This window comes from Lontra canadensis, unplaced genomic scaffold (assembly GCF_010015895.1).
Source record: "Lontra canadensis isolate GAN:19392208 unplaced genomic scaffold, GSC_riverotter_1.0 scaffold132, whole genome shotgun sequence".
Classification (NCBI taxonomy): Eukaryota; Metazoa; Chordata; class Mammalia; order Carnivora; family Mustelidae; genus Lontra; species Lontra canadensis.
In genome coordinates this window covers 2,473,868-2,496,109 of record NW_022631126.1, presented here as the reverse complement: position 1 = coordinate 2,496,109, position 22,242 = coordinate 2,473,868, and the positions used below count along the sequence as shown (strand labels likewise).

Genomic DNA, 22,242 nt, shown 5'->3' with positions numbered 1-22,242 from the left:
GGGCTGTGAGTTGTGAGGAGCGAGGAGGAAGCCAAAGAGAGCATGGAAGCTGTGGACTGTTGTCCCACTGTTAGAACCTGCCCTGGGACGGGACACAGGCTCCTCCAGGGGCTGGAAGAGACCCTCCCTGCCCCTTCCTTTCCTTCTATACAAACGAAATGCCTTCTGTCCTGCAGCCGGCAAGCCTGGCTTCTCTGCCAGCCAGTTTCTATTCCTAGACCTCCTCGCCAGCTTGAAGTCATCCCCTTTTGACAAACACACCAGTCAAGACATTATAAAAACGCTATTTTTATTAGAGCAGACCAGCTCCTCTATCCTCGGGCCTCTTATTCTGCTCCCAGCCTGCCGGCGTTCTTTGCAGGCACCAGTCCCCCACCATGCACACCCCGAGCCCCCGCCGCTGCGACGCCACGTCCAAGGGTTGGCGCACGACCAGGGTTGTGATTGTCACCAGGCCAGCGCCTGTTCTGAGGGTGTGATCGCAGCCCCTCTCTGGAGGCAGACCAAATCCTACACCCAGCTGCTCTCCCCAGAAACAGTTTAGCTCAGCCACATCCCACACGGGCAAAGGAGAGTGGCATCCTTAAAAAAGGTTACGTCATCTTCGTGTGAATTTCAGGTGGGTGTTGGCTGAGGTGGAATCTGCCTTTGCGGGTAGCTCGGGGAGCTGGGTCCGGGGTCCACCCAGCGTTCAGAGCGGGTGCCATTGGAGAAACTCCTCAGTATTTCTAATTGGCATCGTCTGTCTTCATTGCTAACACATAACGAGTATCTGTTCTATGCCAGGCTGTGTTCTGAACGGTTTATGTTTATAAGGGAGATGCTTTTCATTATCCCTATTTCTTTTGTTGTTGTTTTTTATGGAGAGCTAATTTCCATAGCACAAAATTTTACCATGTTAAAGTGTACAATTCAGTGGTATTTAGCATATTCATAGCGCTCTGCAGTCATCACCACTACCTAATCCCTAAAACATGTACATTACCCCAGATAGAAACCTGTACCCATTAGCGGTTACTCCCCGTTCCTCTTTCCCTGGGGCTCAGGTGCCCATTACTCTGCTTTTTCTCTGTGCGGATTTGCCTGTCCTGGACATCTTATGTAAATGTCCGTCTTCTCTCACTCAGCATAATGTTTACAGGGTCCGTCCATGCTATAGCGTATGTCAGTACATCATTCCTTTCTATGGCCTGGTGACACTCCATCGCATGGAGATAGCACACCCTGTGTATTCGTTCATCCATTGAAGGACAAGCTGGGCTGCTTCCGCTTTTTGGCTGTTAGGCGCTACGCTGTCAGAACATCATCCCAGTTTGATAGCCAGAGAAACTGAGGCACAAGTACCATTTGCCACTCACACAAGCAGGATGGGAATCCTACCCAGGCGTCTGGCTGCACAGCCAAGTCCCAACCACCCCTCCCGGCTGCTCAGCAGTCAGATGAAGACCCTAAGAATTAAGGGCCTGTGCCATACACCTCCATGGCAACCACATTTCAAAATTAAAAATTGGATCCTGTGGGGGTGCCTGGGTGAATCAGTCGGTTGGGCCACTGGCTCTTGATTTCGGCTCAGGTCATGATCTCAGGGTCCTGGGATCAAGCCCTGTTTAGTTGGGGGGGGGGTGTCTGTGCTCAGCAGGGAGTCTACTTGAGGATTCTTGCTCTCCCTCTCCTTCTGCCCCTCCCCCTGCTCATGCTCTCCCTCTCCCTCAAATAAATAAGTCATAAATATATATATATATGTATATATATATATTTATTTATAGGGTCCTATGGTGTAAGGAATTCATCACACGTTTAGGACTTGGGTCTGTCTTGTTTGTATTCAGGACCATGTAGGACGTTCTGGCTGAGTCATGATCGTTCATGCTGTCCAAAATACATTTATCCACGTCCTTTGATGTAACAGGACTCAGCCATGCCCTGAAAGCTCATGGTCAAGGAGGAGAGATGTGCTATATTGGTCCCCCAGGAAGCAGACTCTGGGAGGGAGATACATTGTTGGGGGTGGGGGGGGGCTCTCTGGAATGACACCTCTGAGGGGGGAGGGAAGTGGAACTGGATAGAGGGAGGAGTTGAATGGTGATGCAGCCTTGGCCATCCCAGAGGGATATCTGGAGATGGGTGGCACTTCAGAGATGTTCTCAGTTCAGGCAAGGTGCCTGGGTCTTTGTACCCTTGGCATCAAGCCGTGTCTGAGAGCCAGCATCACCTGGCTTCTTCCTGGGAAAGGACCAGCCATCACTGGTCCCGGTACTGGGGTGACAATCTGGGTTGCATCCACAGTGGCTTGGCTAAGTACTCCCCAACAGAGAGCAGTCCACAAGAAGGTGTCAGGAACACTGCCGAGGGAGGGCGTAACCCCACCTGGGATGGGGATAAGCAGGCAGGAAGGGGCATCGGCACTGCACTCTGAAGCCTTGAACCCCAAACCTGGACACCCCACTGCCAGGCCCTGAACCGCCCCTCTTGGGGGCCTCAGCGTCTCCACATAGCTGCCCCAAACCAAAGTCAGCCCTGCTCCCTGCCAGCTGTCACTTCTCCAAGAACGGCTGCACCATCCTTCCCATGACACGGCCCAGACACAGCAGATTCTTCAGTACCTCCCCTCCCCATGTCATCAAGCCCTGCACCTGCATCTTGAAAATCTCTTCTTCCTGCCTCTTCCATGTTGCTGACACCTCTTGTCAGAACACCCAGAGCAGCCTTCTACCTGCTTCTAGCACCCGCTCTTGGCCACCTCCAACCTCTGCCCCAGTACCCCGATGTGGGTCCCCAGTGGTCTGGGGTTGAGGGCAGAACTCCTTGCTGTGGGCATGTGTGCAGTTGGTGGTTGGTGGTGGTCTGGACACTCAGCCCCACGCTGTCCTCCGCTCCCCTTCTGAAGGCTGGCTCCAGCCCTGCAGAAACGTTCTCACTCCTCTCATCCTTTGTGCCTTCTTGCCATATGGCCTTCACGTGGACATCTGCTTTGCTTGAGGGGGTGCTTCCCTCTCTGCCCCAAATTACCTTGTTTGCCCTTCACCTTTTGGTTCCGTGTTGCCCGTCCATGAAGCCTCGGCTGACCCCCCTGCCGTCCTTGTGTGTCCACAGCAAAGGTGTCCCACATCCACCTCCGGAGTGCTGGGAATGCTAGATGACATAATACTGGGTGGTGGGCTCTTTTGTTTAAAACCGGACCCCTTCCCTAGACTGTCAGCTCCAGAAGGTGAGGGACCTGGTCCTGGCATGGGCTGGGAGGTGCCCAGTGAGCCTGAAAGTGGCAAACCTGAGGAAGGGAAGGAGGGGGGATGCGGGAAGAAAGAGAGGGGAGAAAAGGATCATGGTCTTACAAGGTTGGGGAGGGGATGGGCATGGGGATATGACATGACCTGCTTCCCATACATTCCTAGGTCTCCATGAGCTCACATGGCAGAACTTTTGACTTTTAGTGAGTGAGGGAACGTGGAATTTGGGCCCCTGAGTGCACTGCATGCCCCAGACTTGAACCTTCCTCAGGTTCCTCCCCCAACGCCTGCACCCCAGCACCTGTCACGGGCACAGTGGGCTTTGCCCTTCACCAGCCTAAAGCGGACCTGAAATGTCAGACGCCAGGTGCCCCTCGCTGTCCCCTGAGATAAAACCAATGTGCTCTGAGCATTCTCTGTCCCACCCCCCAGACATGCTCCCGGTGCTCCTCACGCTGTGCTTTTGTACACCCTGCTTCTTGCCTGGATGCTCTCCCCATCCCCCCTCCTCTCTGCCACCCACCTAGTGAGCTCCCCTATAGGTCAGCGCCTGTATCCTCTCCATAGAGCCCGTCCAGCCCTGAGTGGTGCCAGGCATCCGCCGCCACCCCCCTATCCCCCCACGCTGGCCCCAGGAACTTGTGCCTCCTCTTGGTCGCAATGATCCCATCAAGCATTTGTCTTTCAGGGGCTGACCCTGCTAAATTCTTTGAGGACAGTGATCCTGCATTCCTGCCTTCCCTTCTTTCCTTTCTTGTTCCTTCCTTTCAACAATACCTTACAAGCTCCTCCTGTGTGCCAGGCACTGGTTGGGGGCTGAGAGGTCCACCGGGGAGCGTTGGCGTGGCCCTGTTCTCCTGGCTCTGGTGTCCCAGCACGGGAAGCACAAACTTCACCAGTGGGCAGACTTTCAGAGAGTAGAGGCCTGGGGAGTCGGGAGAGGCCCCAGGTAGGGCCACCTATGCCCACAAGCAAGGAGGAAACCTTCCAGCAGGGGCTCAGCTTCTCTGAGAAACAGCCAGAAGGGCTGTGAAGCTGGGGTCGGGGGTAGGAGAGGTGGGAGTGAGGTTGGGGAGGCTGGTGAAGCCAGACTCCATTCATCTCTGCCTGTCTCCCATGCAGGGCTTGTCCCACAGGAGAAGCACAGGGAATACTGTTGAATAAATAGCAAGGGCCTCTGAGTGCCCCCCGCTTCAGGGGGCTGGGGGAGGCCCCTGCCTGAGCAGTGAGCATCCTTTCTGGTAACCAGGGGAAGGAAGAGCTCTCTGGAGGTTCATTCCCTTAAAAGGAAAAGTTCTTTCTTTCTTTCTTTCTTTTTTTTTTTTTTTAAGATTTTGCTTATTTATCTGACAGAGAGAGAGACAGCGAGAGAGGGAACAAACACAAGCAGAGGGAGTGGGAGAGGGAGAAGCAGGCTTTCTGCTGAGCAGGGAGCCCGACACAGGGCTTGATCCCAGGACCTTGGGATCATGACCTGAGCCAAAGGCAGACACTTAGCGGCTGAGCCATCCAGGCACCCCTAGAAGGAAAAGTTCTTAATGCAAATCAAATGGTGGTGGCAGAGAGGGGAGAAGAGAAAAATTCCATCTAGGCCAGCCTTCTCCTCCCGTCAGGCCAAGTGGCCAGTTCCGCGGGATGGGAAGGGTCTGACCAGTAGAACAGCCACCTGAATGAGTTTAGCACAAGCTGTGGGAGAGCAAAAGCGGGCAGGCCTCTTTTCTTCCCTTGATGTTGCAGACCCCGCTTTCAGGGGCCCTGCCAGCCTAAGCCCCCTCCAGAGTTCTCCTCAAGAAGGAGGGTGAGAACAGCCTCAGCCCATCACAACTCACTTAAAACCTAAGTACCAAGGTATCCGCTCTGCTCCAAACATTCTGAGAGCTTCCCGGTGCCTGAGAGTAATACCAGAATCCTCACCACAGCCTCCACCCTGTCCCACCGCAGTCCTCCCACTCCCCCACCTCGCTCACTGTTTGTCAAGGACACCATCATGCTCCCACCTCTGGGCCTTTGCACTTACTCCTGCCCCCCAGAAAACCCCTCAGTCCAGGTTCCTGCACTTTCTCCTTCACTTCCTTCAGCCTCCTCTTGAATGTCACCTTACCAGCGGCCTTCTCTGACCCCCTGGCAAAAACAGCACCTCCGTCCCCACCCCTCTGCCCTTCCCCTGCCCCCCCACCCCCTGCCTTTCTCTGCCTTCCATTCTCCACAGCACTTAGCACCATCTATTTGTACTATTTACTTATTTTTTTTTATTGCTTGTCTCCTCTCATTAGAATGTAATAGCAGAGACTTTGATGTGCTCGCTGTGTGTCTCCAGAATAGAAATTCGATAAATATTGAGCGAACAGATGAATTTGTAAAATGAGGTCGGTGCCGTCCACCTCGCAGGGTGGTGTGGTTTCCCGGCGCGCAGTTCGCGTACTTCCAACGGCTCCGTAGGTGGCTCGTAAAGTGTGTGCTATTTCAGTAGGTCCGTATTTATGTCTGCCTTCTATTTATGGCAAGGGATAATGATTTTCCATTTACGGCATTAATATAAAGTTTCCTTTTTTAAAGTAAACTCATTCAAGATTAAAAAGAGAAAATCTATATTTGCCAGCCTGAAAGATAGTTTATAACATACACTCCAGTCGTCCAAGGAAACTTTTCTGAGAGTTAAAAAGAAGTGTTCATTATTTTCTAGCAGATAGGTATTGCAGATGATTTTTTCAGGAGGCGTGGAAGAAAAACATTTTCACGGAAATAGGGTTTACTATGTCCTGAAGTCCCAGAGGAAATCCTAGATTCTAGATCTACATTGATGTTCTGCAAATCCTGGCACTAAGTTCGAAATCTCCAGGTGTGCGTTGGTAGCAACACATAACGATATGTAGCAGGGCAGGGAATAATCAATGTAAGTTTCAGGCATCTGAGAAATAACCCAGATTCTTCTTTTGATTCTCCACCTGGTGTGCAAAGCATGCCATTTTGCTAACCCAGTCTACCCAGGGCGTGCGAAACTCAGATCTTTGCTGCTGTGCCTTGCCTTCTTTTGCTCGAACCTCTAGGGGGTAGTATCAGCTGATGCTTTAGTTTCCTTCTCGATTTAGCATCCTGAACGCAGAGCATTTTTTGTTCCTCTTTTGAGGCTGGGAGGACACCTGATATGTTAGCAGGGACAGTAGAGAAGGAAGCTCTCAACGATCCTTTTTCATTCAACTAATATGCATTAAAGACTTACTCCGCAGCCTGGGGACCTAAAGAACAGGATCTCCCGGTGAGGAGAGCAGAGCAGGAGGTAGTTGGGAGTGGGTTTTGAAGGAAGAATAGGAGTTTTGTATTCGAGATGCATTTGGATCATCTCTTAGTGTGGCTTTAGAGCCATCACTGAGAACATTCCTTAAGGAATGTCATTTCAGTCCTTTACTTACTACTCTGAGCCCTACGTCACGGGACAGACTGGATTCAGACATTTCTGAGTATTGGCTTTACTGCTGTGCCAGCCAGAGTTCACTCAGGTGTTGTTAATCTCCTTCCCTCTTTCATTTTCTCTCTCTCTCTCTCTCTCTCTCCCCCCCACCCCCACCCACCCCACATGTGCACGAGCGTGCACGCGGGTGCACACACACACACAGACACACACAAACAATTCAGACCGGCTCAAGTCAAGAAAGTTATGTGACTGACAAGTCTGATACAGTGCTGACTTCAGGCACGGCTGGATACAGAGTCTCAAACGTGATCGAGACGATCTGGTTTCCATACGGTGTGTATCTTTCTGTCCTCAATTCAGCTGCCTCTGTGTCGGTGTGACTCTCGGACAGATCTCTCCCGGGAACATACGAGGATGTTCGTAACAGTGGACTTCAGCAGTTGAATAAAAATGACTTCTCCCTTCATGCTGGCCCTCGTGGCTCCCTGCTCCTATTAGCTAGTAATTCCAGGGAAGGAGGGCCTGGGGGCGGGGGTACTTTTCCCACAGATCCCTTAGCTGAGTCTGTCGGCCTAGCCCTGAGCCAATCACACTGCCAGGGAGAGGAGTGCCCTGGTTGGCCAGGGTACCACATGGCCTGAGAGTGGCAGAGAAGTGGTTTCTCAGGGGAAACTTGAAGTGATGTAACCAGAAGGAAACGAATAGACGCAGAGACCGCACAAACAACAAATGTGCTTGAGCTTGCTTCGTTGCTCTGTGGCCCTGAGGCCATTTGCCTCAGCTTTCAGAGCCCGTAAAATGGGCATACAGATCCCAGAACACAGCACAACTGCACACGCCCGAAGTAAGCACCCCCCAGAGCATAACAGCCTGCAATGCTGGGCCCTGGTGACCCGGAGCATTTGCTCATCTCCTTAATTGTTCTTCAAGTAGGACATGAGCCTTGGGGGGAGGTGGGGTGGAGAGGGTTTGCCCTCTGAACTCTGCAGGGCCCCAAGACAGCAGTGTTTGCCCAGCCTCATTATTAAACCATCCAAAGTTATTGTTCTGCCCTGCTGGGACCTGACCCCAGCAAGGCTAGGGCCCCCCGCGTTCACAAGCCCTGGAAACCCACTCCGCAGCTCCGAGCTGCTTGGGAACACAGCTCACGTGCAGGCACTTGCTAGCATCAGCCTGTTTAGGAGAATTCCAACATTCTGGCCTCAGAGAGTATGTGATCCCTGAAATATAGACTCTGTCGAGCACCTTTAAGCATAACTGATTCTTGGCATTTCTTTCCAATTCCATTTTTCGCCTAAAGAGAATGAAGAATCCGGCCATTGATAAGGTTCTGCGCTGTCTCTGGGGCCAGTGTCCGGGATAAAGATGATGACAATGACAGTGGTGGTGGTGACAGTTTGCGTCCGTGTCGCATCCAAACTGCTTAGACCCTTCACCGTCACTAACTTGTGCAGCCCCTGCACCCACCCTTCTGGTCAAACCAAACTTCTGGCCAGTCCGGGAACGTCTCAGGCTTTGGCAAGCCCCCGCCCCACCCCAAATCTTTGCCCAATGCCTTTCCCTTTTTATGCGGCCCAGAAAATGTTTCAGGCTTTAAAATCCCAGCTCAAGTGGGTCCTAATGCATTCATTCTCTCAACCAGTATTTAAGGAGGACGCACCGTGTGCCAGACACCATCCTAGAGGCTTGGAATACACAAGCAACAAAAGCAGACCCATTCCCTGCCTCGGTGGAATCAATACATAAAAAGCGGAGTAAAAGAGATAAAGGAGGTGTAGGGTATTAGCGGAGAGTGGGAGTGGGGCTGTGACACACAGCGGTGGCGGGGAGGCGAGGAGAAGTGGTCAGGTTTGCGGTATCCATTGGTTTCCCTTGGAGACTTGGGGCCTGGCCGTGCCCTGGGGAGCCGTCCCAGGCCCCTCATTCAAATCTTTGGCATCCCATTTTTATACATTTCATTATGGTCATTTGTCTCATTTTCGGGGGTCTTGGATGCCTTTGGTAATCTGTTGAAAATGACTGATGTTCTTCCCAGAGTGCCTGCTTGCATGCAATCAAATGGGTGTTCCTAGCGCCCCCTGCAGGCCATCCCCCAAAGTTAGGGACCCCCAGGACCGCGTGTTTGCGTGACTGCATGTAAAGCATTCGTCCCAAGCCCAGCAGGACCATGGAGAGCAGGCCCCTGACAAGTGGTTGAGCACGGCTGGTAGGTGCTCACCATGTACAAACGCTGGGTCTGAGGCTAAGCACTGGCACGTGTTTGCTGCAAGACCATAAGGATACAGTTGGCCCTTCATGAGCTTCTCACACCTTCTTGGGGTGCTTTCATTGTAAAGGCCTCCATCTTCTAGCTGTACACTTAAAGCCTCCCCAAAGTGAAGCGGGTAATGCTGGGTAGACTCAGTGTCTGGCATCTGACCAGGGCTGGAGTGGGGGGACCCGAGCTGGTGCTTAGCCAGCCCTAGCACTTACCACCCGACAGCTGGATGGTGGTAAGGCTGAGGCTCTTCCCCCTGCCTCCCCATAGTTGTGCCCTCCCAGAATTTATAATCTGCCCCAGAGAGTTGGGAAGAGGAAAGAAAAGGATCCTAAGTCACTTTTGCTTTTCTCTGAGTTGAGCCTTCAAGCTGCCCTGTGAAGTACAACTTATTCTTAGCGCCCCCCGCCTTTTACAGACGAGAGCAGCAGAGGCTCAGCAAAGGTAAGTGGAGTTCAGGGTTCACCCCCAAGTCTCCAGATCCCCAGATAATTAGTGAGCAATGTATATAGTTAAATGCTAACAACTTAGCCTTTAATTATGCACGGTTGTGCCTCGTATTGTATATAATTTAATGCTAATTGCAGGGTTTGGGACTGAGGTGAAGGGAGTGGGGCGAGAATGGAAAGGAAAGGCTTCATGGAGACTTTGGAAACTCAGCTGGGACCTGGAGAGGATTTGGATGGAGGCTGGAGGGAAGGAAGTGGATTTCTGGAACAGAGAGTAGAATAATTAAGGTGGGCGGGGTAGGATGCGCAAAGGTGGGGAGGAGTCAAGATAGCGCTTTTCAAATAGTGGAACTCAGGGGTCTGGGTGGCTCAGTGGTTGAGCATCTGCCTTTGGCTCAGGTCATGATCCCAGCATCAAGCCCCACATAAGGCTCTCAATGGGGAGCCCGCTCCTCCCTCTCCCTCCGCCTCTCCCCCAAATTGTGTTTCCTCTCTCAACATCTCTCTCTGTCAAATAAGTAAATAAAATCTTAAAATAAATAAGGAAATAAATAATGGAACTCTATAGATGTAAAATGTACCTAATAGTCACTGAGAACCTTCTAAGTACTGGGTACCGTGCGAAGTCCTTTCCGCCGTTATTGCTTCCAATCCACGTTTAACCCTACACAGGAAAGAAAAATCCAACCAGACAGGTACTGTTATCACTCCCATTTTAACAGAGGAGTAAACTAAGGGCAGTGTTGCTACTTAGAGCCAGGCCTCGTCTCAAAGCTCATGTTCTCCCCAGCTCAATTCCGGAGACTGTCTGATGAGAGGCAGGCTAGTCTCAGGACTTGCTACTCCAAGTGTGGCCCATGGGCATTGCCTGGGAGTTTGTCAGAAATGCAGATGTGGCCGGGGGGAGGGGGGGTTGTTCCTGCTCAGTGGGGAGCCTGCTTCTCCTTGCTCTGCTCCTCCCCCCTGCTCCTGCGTGCATGCTAACTCAAATAAATAAATACCCTTAAAGAAAATAAAGAAATGCAGATGTGGACCCCTCCCTCCCCAGTCCTACTGAGTCAGAGCTGCACGTTAACACAGTCACAGGTGATCTGATCTGTGTGCGTGTTGGTTAGCGTATGAGAAGCAGGGAAAAAGCATGGGGCTGGGCGTGTGCCCGAGCTAGTCAAGCCTTTGTGATGACATCTCCCTCCTGGCAGAGGCAAATAAATGCATTCTGGGAGGGTTTGAGGTGCAAGCCCAGGGCCCAGACCTCACGAGCTGAGGTCTCCCTGCGGCCTCGTATTTCATCTACAAATGTCACTGAATGTCCATTCCACACTATAATATATCAGTGGTCATTCTGATATTTCAAAATGGTTATGTAAATGGCCATGGAGTAGGATGCCTATTCCCGGAAGATGCATGAGATGGGTTCTTTGTATCTTAAATGGGGTAATAATAACCACTCTAAGAGCTCTTGAGAAGATCAAAGGAGAATCGCGGATATGGAAATGTGCCACATCAGACCCATGTTATGCTAGATGGGACTGAGAGTCCTCCCCAGACCCAGTGTCCTGCAAGCAGCTCTCAGAAGACTGAGGTTGTACGTGCTTTTCTCCCATTCAGGGTGAGGCAGGGCTCAGTCCCAGAGAGGAAGAAGTCACCTCTCTGGGCATCTCAGGAAGCTGGCGGAGTAAGAGATTAGGGTCAGCTGTTGCTGAATTGTTTGCTTACGTTCTGCAGGAGTCCCCACTTCCTGATTGCTGGGCCGGATGAGCCGGCAGGAAAACCCCAGTAAAACTCAGACGGTGTCTGGGACATCAGGACGGGGGAGAAGATGGGAGTACGCCATCCTTTGGCCCCGAGTGGGCCCAAAGAGAGGGGGATGTCGGGGTATTATGGGAAGTGGGGTGATGAGAAAGAGGTAAGCAGGTAGCAACAGCAAGAGTCCTGTAGGAAAGAGGACAGGAAGGGGGATTGGGCTGTCAGCACTGGACCAGGAGTGACCTCGGGTTTCCATCCAGAGGACCCATTTCCTTGTAACTGGAAAGAGAAGACGGGGATAGAGACCTAGAGGAGTGAAATGGACAGATAGTGACCATCCCCAACTGAGGCCAAGGAGGAAAGGAAGCCAGACAAGGCACAGGAGGGAAGAGAGGCTCTTTAACAGCTGGAGAAGCTGAAGGAGGAGAATTTGGGGACGGACGGGGGCTCAGCAGTCCCCTGTGGCCCAGAGCCTTTGAAAAGGATGAACATGGGAAGAACTGTTATATTTGATTAAGGAGGTTATGGGTCACACATGGCTGGGGTTATGGTAGAATAATGGTGTTAAAACCAGATTTTAAGAAGAAGAGAATGCTGGGGCTTTTCTCTTTTCCCCATAGTAGCAGTTAGGATTTTCATACAAATTGCACTTCTATTGCAAATGTCTTACTTGCCATTTAAAACTTAATCCATGTAACTTGTGACCAGAACCAAGCCTATATTGTCTCTTTAATCCATCCCTTGGCAAAAAAAAAAAAAAAAAAAAAAAAAAAAAAGTTATCTAAGAAAAAGAAAATTGTGGGGAGTAGGGAGAGGGTGATTGGGTTATGGACATTGGGGAGAATGTGTGCTATGGTGAGTGCTGTGAAATGTGTAAGCCTGATGATTCATAGACCTGTACCCCTGGGGCAAATAATACATTATATGTTAAAAAAAAACAGACAATTGCAAAACGTTGTTTATAGTATGATCCTGTTTTTATTTAAAAGAATGTCTGTGGGGGCTCCTGGGTGGCTCAGTCAGTTAAGCGTCCAACTCTTGATTTTGGTTCAGGTCATGATCTCAGGGTCGTGAGATTGAGCTCCCTGCCAGGCTTCAGGCTGGGGATGGAGCCCGCTTAAGATTCTCTCTTCTTCTCCTTCTTTCCCTCCCAAAAGGAATGTCTGTGTTTGTGTGTGTATTTATAAATATGTATGTACATGATAAAGAAAACATCTGGGGGATATATTTCAAGTTATGATGGGGGTTTCACTGGTATATACGTATGTCACTTTAAATATGTGTAGTTTAGTCTACATTAGTTATCCCTCTATAAAGCTATAGAAAATTGTAATAGGAGTTATCTTTAATGGTCAGATTATGGTATATATGACATAATTCTTTTGGCTGCAAATGACAGAGACTCAGCAGAAATTTCTAAAGCAAGATCTGAATTGTCCAGACACTTCTTCAGACATGAGTGGGTCCAGGGTGTCAAATCATGACATTAAGGATCTCTCTCCATCTCTCGATGCACCTGCTGTCTCAGTTATGGGCCTCATTCTCAGTTCCGGCCTGCGTCTCATCAGCCTAGCCCCCTACTGGAAAGAGAGCAGCTCTTCCCCCAAGAGGATCAGCACAATCCCAGGGCTGACTTTCAAGGGCCTGGCTTGGGCCACAGCTCATCCTCAGACCAGTGAATCACTGTGGCTACGGGGTTGGGGGGGAGGGGGGCACAGTGTTGAGAGGCTAAGGCCAAGGTCATGTGACCCAAGAGGCCAACAAAGGAACTTTCAAGGGCCTCTTAGGAAGACAGTGAACTAAAAAAAAGGGGGGGGGGGGGGTGCTGAATGATTCTCGAAAGGAAATCTAGAATTCTGTTGCCCGAAGAGGAGGCCTGCACCCACCAGTGTCTGCTTTTAAAGGAACCCCATCTGGGTCATATAGTTTTGTGATAACTGTGTTTTAATAAGCATGCATAAGAGGAAAATGAGACCCCTCCTTAAACAACTGATGTGGGTTACATCTGGTTATGATCATTCAGGTAACTAAATAATGAGCGTGGAGAAAACATCAAAGCTCAGATCTTGGCCAGAGCCCCTGATCTTACAGGGCATGGACAGAACGAACACTGTTGAGACCGGGAAACCAGCCTCGTCCTTTCTGTAGATGTTGACTGTGTATGTCTAAGTCCCTTGGGGCCATCAGACCATCTCTGGGGGCTCTGGGTCGCCTGAGCGATGCACCCAGGGAGCCGGGCCTTCGTCAAGCTCAGCCTCCTGCCTCCGTAAATAATTCCGCCGCATTCCGACATCATCCTAGTCTGTTCTTCGTTTCAGGGTTGCGCTAAGGACATGGTGCCTGACTTCGATGAGAAACATGATGAGTATTTAATATTGCTTCAGCAGAGGAACCGGTAAGATGAGTTGCTCAACGGCAGCTCTTCCTATTAGCCCAATAAAAGCCCCATTTCGATGTATTAAACAGCATGCGGGCTCTGCTTCACCTAGGAACGGGCTGCAGGCAGGCTCCACTCAGAGGCTCGGGATATTATCTGCAATCCTAGCTCCTGTTTCTCCACTCGCTGATTTAATTGCATCCTTGATTGAGTTGTAGCAAACAGTTCTACATGTAAGTACCACCTCTAGCCTCCCTGCCGCCGCTCTGGGAGAAGGTGGCTTTGTCATGGCCAAATCTTGAACTTGGCAGGGCCTGTGCATTTAGTCACCCGAATAGCCCAGTCTGTGATCATCCAGGCTCTGACGGGCCTGTGGAATCTGAGCCTGTAATCATGCCTCATTAGATCAAGGTGGGATCGTTTCACGTCTATGTTTAAAGTTGGTCAATATGTCATTTAATGTGAAGTCGGTACTTGTTTTGAGTCTGGTGTGCTAGCTCTGGAAGAATCCCATGGTAGATGCAATGTTTGGTGACCGAGGGCAAAGCGGTGTGGTTTGGCTGGAAAGAGGCATCCCCTCTTCGCTGCCTGCCCCGGGCCCACGGAAGTTCACGGTCTGTTCACTGTGGTTGGTCCCCAGGCCTCGGGCTGCGCGTTAAGCTGGGCTTGCAAACTCAGATGCCAGGAGGGGCCGGGCAGTGAGTGGAGCCAGCTTGGTGGAGACCGTGGGCACCTGGGAGGCTCACTTCCCAGCTGCTCAGCTCAGGCCAGTTGTTTTTGTGGGAACCTGGGCCCAGGGATCCCTCTCCTTCAGGGTTGCTGGAGCAGCTGCAAACCTGGATTTGAGTCAAAATCTCCTGAGTTTTAAAATGTTGGTAAGGTACTCAGATTAAAACACAAAACAACAGGAAGAAGTCCCCTAAAACAGAGCTGCAGGAGTGGGGAGGATGGGGTCCTAATCTGGGCCTTGGTGTTACTGGGAATGAGTCTGGGGTCTTGCAGGCAAGAGAGCCCCGGGGCGAGGGGTGAGGAGAGTGGTGGTTGTCATCCTGTATACTCAGCCCTCATCTGACCGGCTGGACTCCCGCTGGCATGTTGCAGGGACAGGTTCAGTCCTTGGTGTTACAGGAGTTGAGCATTCCCGCCCACCGACCCCTTTACATCTCCACTGAGATGCCCAGGATCTCTACCAACACCCGCCCTTGTTGCCAGATGCCCCCATTTGAGGCAGCGCGACCCCTAGTGGCGAACTCTCGAACAGGTAAACTGTAGGAGCAGCTAGAAGAGCAGCCAGGCAGTGTCCTCTGTGCGGGTTGCCCTGTGCTCGCTCATCTCCCCCACCCGGGTACCAGTGGTTCCGGCTACCGTAGCAGGAGGCTCGTGCTGATTAGCCCAACATGGGTTTTTATCATCATTAATGCCATGGAGCAGGGTGTTTTTATCCCGTTCCTGGCAGGCTGGATGGTGCCACCGAACACCTGAGTGATCGTTTAATCATATCCTTGTGACTTCTCTGGGAGGACATTGTCATAGTTCCTTAGGAGCAAATTGCTTCTCATTAATCAGCAGATCAATAAGTGCACAATCAAAGGGGTCCCAGCCAATTGCATAGAGAAGAATATCCAGAGACAAGGTTGTAGCACAAAGGCAATGAAAAAATATGTCCAAGCCAAGTTGCCATAAAAATTGGGGGATGTGTTGTCACCAAGAAGGGGCTGGCGTGACTCCCACTGAAGACATGAAAAGTGGTTGGCTCCCCGAGCTATTGCCGGGTGTTGCTTTAGAGATACCTTTTCTGGGGTGCCTTCCGCATGCCAGGCACCTCACCCCATCATTTCATTGTGTCCTCCCACTATGTGGTAAGGTGTAGCTACACTCCTTGCACCCATTTTCCAGACAAAGGAGACCCAGAGTGGTAAGCCGTGTGTCCAAGGTGATCAAGGCAGGAAGTGGTAGAGCTGGGCTGTACTTTCTGATTGATGTTTGGTTTGACATTGTCATCAATTATCAGGAGGGGAGAAACCCACCAGAGTTGCCACTTTCACAATGAAGGGTTTTGTGGAAATAAACCGCAGCCTATTGGAAATCTAGTTATATGACCTGGTAGAAAATCAGCATCTTGGCTATGTAGTGTGCACAGACAGAAATGAAAACCTAGCCTTCTTATCCAGGTTGCCCTGTGACCTGAGAAATGGGGGGGTGGGGGTGATCATTGGAGCCAGTTTCCAGGAGTGACCTTGCCCAGAACATAGCCTCCACAGAGGCTGGTGATGTTATTCTTTTCCTCATTCAGTAGGAATTCACTGAGTGCCTTCTCGCTGCTTAGCACTGCCACTGGTGTGAAGGAGAGCGTCATGATGAGGAAGGTACAGACTTTATTAGTTAGTGCTCCCCGGGGTCGAATGGAGAGAAACCCAGGGTAAATAGACCTTAAACAATAAGGAAAAAGTATTGGCTCAAAAAAGCAAGAAACCAGCTTCAGGCATAGTTGTATCCAGGTACTCAGTTCTAACTCCATGTTGGAGTCCCTCAGGCCAGTGCTTCCTTCATAGAGGCCAAGGTAGCCACTGGCGGCCCCACACTTACATCCTGCCTCAAGGAGAAGGGAGCACTTCCTTCCTGATAGTTCCAGTGAAAGTCTTGAGGAGGGCCCTGGCCCCAGCCCCGTGTCAGTCACGCCCTGTGCCAGGTGAGGTAGCCTGGTCTGACTTGACTATCTCCTTAAGATGGGTGGTGGAGCAAGTGTATAATAGTAGGAGTAAGAGTAGGAATGGAGTGGTTCTGAAAGGGGATCTGAGAGGCTCGGTTTGGAAGATGGGGGAGAGTTGTCAGCGAGGCAGAACGAACCGGTATCTGCCCATAGCCCTTGCCCTTGAGGAACTCCCCGGGTGCAGCAGGTGAGCACAAGGTCATCTATTTATAACTATGCCCAAAGAAGCAGAACATGATCTTGTGCTGCAGGAGAGGACCAGAGGAGGTGGTAGAGGGTGTGACAGCCCTGGGTCACCCCCGTACAAACCTCCCAGAGGATCCTTAGTGATTCTGGTCACTCACCTTCATGAAAGATATAATCACACCCGACAGATTGGCTCAACAACACATCCAGCAGACAGGGCCAAGTGCTGGAGGGCGGACTGCCGAGACGGGCTGTAACGCATCCCTCTAAATGCTGAAGGCTGGACCGGATCCAGGAGCCCAGCAATGGTATTATATCCTCCTGTGGGGATGCTGACATCCGAAAGGGCGAATCCCAGAGCCCGTGGGCACTGACGTTCGTGGAGAAATAGCAGGCTCTCTGGACCACTGCCCTGCCCCTCTCCATCCTTCAGGCCTGCTCTCAAATGTCACCACCTCCAGGAAGCCCCCAGCTGGGAGCCACTGCTCCTCATCCAGACTCTCCTCCCTCAGGAGCCCTGTGACGTGTTAAGGGAGGAGACTAGACGCAGCAGAATGAGGTGGGTGGGAGATGGGCCCTGGAGCCTTGTGGACCAGGTTTTAAATCCTGGCTGCATCCTGGGCTCTGTGACCTTGGGCAAGTTCATCTATAAAACAAGCCAATGGAAGGACCAGTGAGGGAGTGAGAGGGACAACACCCAGGTGCCATCAACATCATCACCATCACCGTCATTGCCATATTAATGTTAAACACACCTTCTCCCTGAGCTGATATCCAGGTATTGCTGGAATGTCTGACCCTTGAAGAAGCCCTCAGGTCCCCGGGGGTAACTGAGGTTGGAGGGGCCTCGTGGCTAGCCTGGGTACACAGCAGCCGCAGCACTCTCAGGCCAAGGGGTTCAGCCAGCAACCCAGGCGTGGCCACGCCCAGGAGCAATGCGCCCCCCCCACCCTGGCTTGGCCATGCCCTCTCACCCGCTGGGCCCCTGTTTGTGCCCCTCCCACCCAGTGGTATCCCCCGTCATGCTCCTACTTCCTCTCTGTCCAAAGAGCTCTGTACAAGCAGCCCCACAGGCCGCTACAGGCTAAGACAGAAAAGGCTCCAGTGATGAGCACGAGGACCACGGGAGCTGGGAGGATACGCATCTGTGTCTTCTCTCCCCTGCTAGACCTGGAGGGTCTTAGAGCCACTTTTTCCAGAAACAGGTATCAAGAACATTCCTTATGCTCAGCATGGTCCCCATATCCAGGGGTCAGGCTCCACAGTAGGAGGGGAGAATAGACACACCAAGAGTATCCCATGGTGTGAGGCAGCGAGCCCTTTCCCTGCATCCCCCAAAACCCGGAACCCAGAGTGTGATGGGGGACCAGGTGGGCAGGGGCTCCATCTTCCACAGGGGAGGGACCTTGTCTGAGTTTTCTGAATCCCCTACACTGAGGGCCTGCTTTTTATGCAAAGCAGGCTATCAATTAACAACAACAACAACAGAAAAGACACCACTTTTCTTCGATGCCGCGTGCATAGTGCGTATCACTGTCGGCTCAGCTGCAGCCGGGGAATGCCTTCAGTGATCCCTTTCACAGTCTGGATAATTATCTCCTCATTTATCAGTTTCATAAATCCATGTTTTCATCAATCATTCTGCTTAAAGAGAAGCACACACGGAGTACCAGCTCCGGATCCCGCACAGCAAGTGGGATGTCACCATCGCCACCTGCCCAGCGTCAGGAGACCCCCGGAGGGAGGTGGAGGCAGGCACCCTGTGCCTGGGTGGTCAGACTTTCCACTCTCTGGGCCCCTCCTAGGGCTCAGGCTCCCTGCACACTTTCCCCAGGGCCCGCTGCAGCCTTCGGTGTTTTGCTCCAGACAGAGCAACGATGGCTCTGTTTGCAAAGCGTCTCTTAGTGACTTGTGTTTTCCTTCCTTCTGTTTCATGCTGTTGCCCGCCCAACAATCAACTCCCAGGCTTCTAAGGCCGGCAGGAGATAAGAAGTCTGTAATAAATGTTCCTGCCACGATTGTTGAAAAAGATGGATGTATCAACAGCTAAAGAAACATTTAAAAAAACAAACAAAGAGATCACCCGTAATGCCACCACCCTCCCTCAACAACTGATAGGATTTTCACACGTATCACTTTCCACTCCGGGTCCACAAACCCACCTTTTTCCAACTTTGCACTGAACCACACAGTACCATTTTTATTCTGACTTTGCTCCCCCTCCCCGTCCTCCCAATTGCAAGCAGTTCCTCACATCTGGACAGACTCTTAGTAATGATATCATCTGCATGGGATCCCAGCTTCCATTCCCCGCTGTTGGACATTTGGAATGCTTTCAGGGGTTTGTTATGACCGAACACTGACTCTTGTTCCTGGTCAAGACTGATTTGCTGCAGTGGGCTCCCCGGGGGAACACCAAGCATATGGCATTTTCTCTATTTTCATATTATGTCTGAATTAGCAGCAGTGTCTAAGTTTGCCAGGTTCAGTGTCCTCTTGGCTTAGCTTTAGAGGTTGTCTTTGCTGTGGTGAAGACTCAAGCCAGATTGCTTAAGTTTGCAGTCTAGCCCTACCACCGTGCCTGCTGTGTGACCTTGGGCCAGTAACTTAACCTCTCTGTGTCTCACACACCTTGTCTATTAAATGGGGATAATAAAAATAATTACCCCATAGGGTTGTTGGAGAAGATTAAGGTCTTAATATAGTCAATCCTTGTTATTCATGGTTCCCTAAATATGAATTCATCTACTGACAAAAATTTATTTGTAAATTTTAAATATTTGCAGCACTTTTGTGGTCATTCAAAGACAAGCGCAGAGTGGCAAAAAATTTTAGCTGCCCAACACACACACATTCCCAGCTGCAATAGAACAAGGGAATACTTCACCTTCTTATTTTAGCTCTTACTCCATAAAAAAGTGGCTTTTCACAGTATACTGAGTGCCATGTCTTACACATTGTTATGTTTTTCCTTGGTGATTTTGCTGTTTAAACTGTACCCTAAGCATGGTCCTGAAGTGCTGTCTGATGTTCCTAAGTGTAAGAAGGCTATGATGTCTCTTAAGGGAGAAAAAACATGTTAGATGAGCTTCCCTCAGGCCTGAGTTACAGACCTGCTGGCTGGTGAGTTTCATGTCAGTGTCTCAACCATGTATCAAATAAGGTGCCTTTAAACAGAAACACATATGCAACAGGGTTCTATAGTGATCATTTAATGAAAGTGTTGCGACAGAAGCTCACGGGAACCAAGTCCTGTATTTTCCCCTGGGAACAAGATTTCAGTATTCATTAACTCAGTATTTGTGGGGACTTCATAAGACAAAACTACTGCAAATAACAAGAACCAACTAGTGTATCCGTAGCACAAGTAGAACCGAATTTGGCACCTTGTACACACCCTTTATGTGGATACTATTTCTATTATTTTTTAAAATTTGCATTTTGCTAGTTTGATAGGAAATTACTTAATCACAAAGGGGATGCACACTGGTTGCCAGGCACCTTGGTTGTCTGTATCTTCTTGTGCGGAAATAAATCCAGCTCATACGGGGTGTATGAAGGTGCTTATAGAAACACAAGGTTTTGGTGTCCAATGGGTATGGTTCTGAAGAGGGGGGTTGCTGGTGAGGATGCTCACACTGTTTATGGCACTGACAATCTCAGGAGTTGGGAAAGGATTAAGCCTGAGGTGTGAGGTTGGGTTCTCGAGAAAACTAGAGGTCCAGCCTTGTTCATGCCAAGACCCTTTTAGCCAAAATGGGATGAGCTAAAGCCTACTTTGATATATACTTTCACTGCATCAGAATATAAAATGATGACCTTTGGAATATCAGGGCGAGCTTCTGAGAACACATTTATTTACTGAAGCAAAAAGTCAGTCTGCCTGGTCTGATGAAGGATGTTTTCTGATTTGTAGATGTTCTCTGAAATTCCTTGCAAAGGCTTAGGACCTAAGACTCTTAGACCCATGTTTTGTTAAACCCTGGAGAAGGTGCCACTGTCCACACAAGGTGGAGATGCATGAAATTGGGCAGCGTTTGCACCTACCTGCTTTCCATCCTGGTCCCCGTGGGGCGAGGAATGACACGTGGACGCGTGCCTGCGTTGTTGCTAACGTGCACTTGAGCCTCAGAGTGGAAGCAGAAACACCCCTGCAGAGCCCAAAACAGTCTCCCCCTTGCTGCTTCTCCGCGTGTGTAATGGGCCTCTTACAGGCTGTTTGTCGATGAACAGCTGGGCGCCCACCACCCGGCCTCCGATGAGAGACGCTTTGCCCATCAGAGGCGCAGTTCTCTCCCCACACGGGGGTGGGCAGCGGCCCAGGCTCACATAACAAGGAGGAACTGATTGTTTCTCTTCCAGGATATTAAAGCATCTGAAAACCAAGGACCCCATGCAGCTGAGGCTGGAGCACTTGGAGCAGGGTTTCTCTGTCTATGTCAATGGGGCCAATTCGGAGCTGAAGTCGTCCCCCCGGAAAGCTGTCCACTCCGACTTCACCAGGAGTGCCTCCCACGCCGAGGGGACACACGGTGAGCACGGGTCACTGGGCCCCGTGGGGCCACATCCTGTGCCCCTAAACTTACCTGCAAATAACTAGTTAACCTGTTCAAGTTAACTCTACTCACTTTGCCAGCAAGAGAGCAGGGGGCACCTGGGTGGCACAGTGGGTTAAGCAGCCAACTGGGGATTTCAGCGTGGTCATGGTCTCAGGGTTGTGAGATCGAGCTGCGTGTCAGGCTCTGTACCAGACGAGGAGCCTGCTTGAGATTCTGTCTCGCCCTCTGCCCCGCCCCCTGCTTGTCTGTGCGTGCACTTCTTTCTCTCTCTCTAAAAAAAAAAAAGAGAAAGAGAGAGAGAGCAGGAGTGTGAGAAAGAACAAAATCCCTTTTTATTCCTTTTAAAACTTAGCCTCGGCCTCCATTACCCCCAGGGCAAAGGTGCCGAGAGCCGTAAATTCTCGGCTTTTCTATTTTGCGGTGCCAGTAATTGAAAGAAGTGTCTAGAATAATTTAAATTATACCCAATTTTCAGTGGCTCTGTCTTCACTTCAGTACCCAACACTTCGTGATATTTAACTCCACGGATTGTGCTGAGTGTAGTTAATCCAGACTGCACAGACTTGCAGTCGATCCCGTGTGTCCTATATTAAACTCTCAGGGAGTTTGTGAAGTTGATATAGGAGCGTGCCACCCAGCGGCCGGCCCAGGACAGGCACCAAAAACAACCTCGCCGGAAAGCAAATGAAATGTCAGAGCACACGGGGTGGGGTCTCAATTTGGCCAGGTTACTTTGTCTCTCTCCCGGGCCTTTGTTTCCTCATCTGTCAAATGGGACTGAGGGGGGCACCCATCCCTAGGGCACGGTGCCCTTGAAGGCAGACTGCTTTGTCTGAGGACCCAGCCGGCTACTGCGTTACAGGAAGAGCATTTGGAATGAGACAGAGCTGGGTTTCTGCCACTCTCTAGCTTTGAGACCTCTGGCAATAGGGTCCTCACTGACCCTCAGTTTCCTCTTCTATGACATGAGAATACTTAAGCCCACCTTGCCGGCTTGCCAGGAAGATTAAATGACATACAAAATGTAAAATGCTTGTCGCACAATAATCTTGATTCATGTTGTTCTGAGTCACTGCCTTACAGGTATGGGAAATGTCCCAAGCCATAACAGACAGTATGAGTCAAAACAACAAGGAGATAAAAGGAGAGAATGATGTCCAAACCTTCTCCTAGGAGAAGAGCCACTGCAGTCCAGCTTCAAGTTTAGCATGAGCTTCCGGGCCCCCAGGGCAATGAGGGAAATGGGATGATTCTCCTAGCTCTTGGGGAGGAGGAGTCGGGCCAACCTGCCGCTGGTTGGGAGAAGCAGGCCTTTCCTG

The 22,242-nt window shown here is 50.7% G+C and overlaps 1 protein-coding gene across 1 annotated transcript in view; it reads left to right on the top strand.

The window, feature by feature from the left end:
• Positions 1–22,242, top strand: part of KIAA0556 (KIAA0556 ortholog) — a 170,607-nt gene that overhangs the window by 34,529 nt on the left and 113,836 nt on the right. The window contains 2 exon segments of the mRNA XM_032842700.1: positions 13,410–13,486; positions 20,727–20,896. Coding sequence (XP_032698591.1) covers positions 13,410–13,486; positions 20,727–20,896 — 247 coding nt within the window.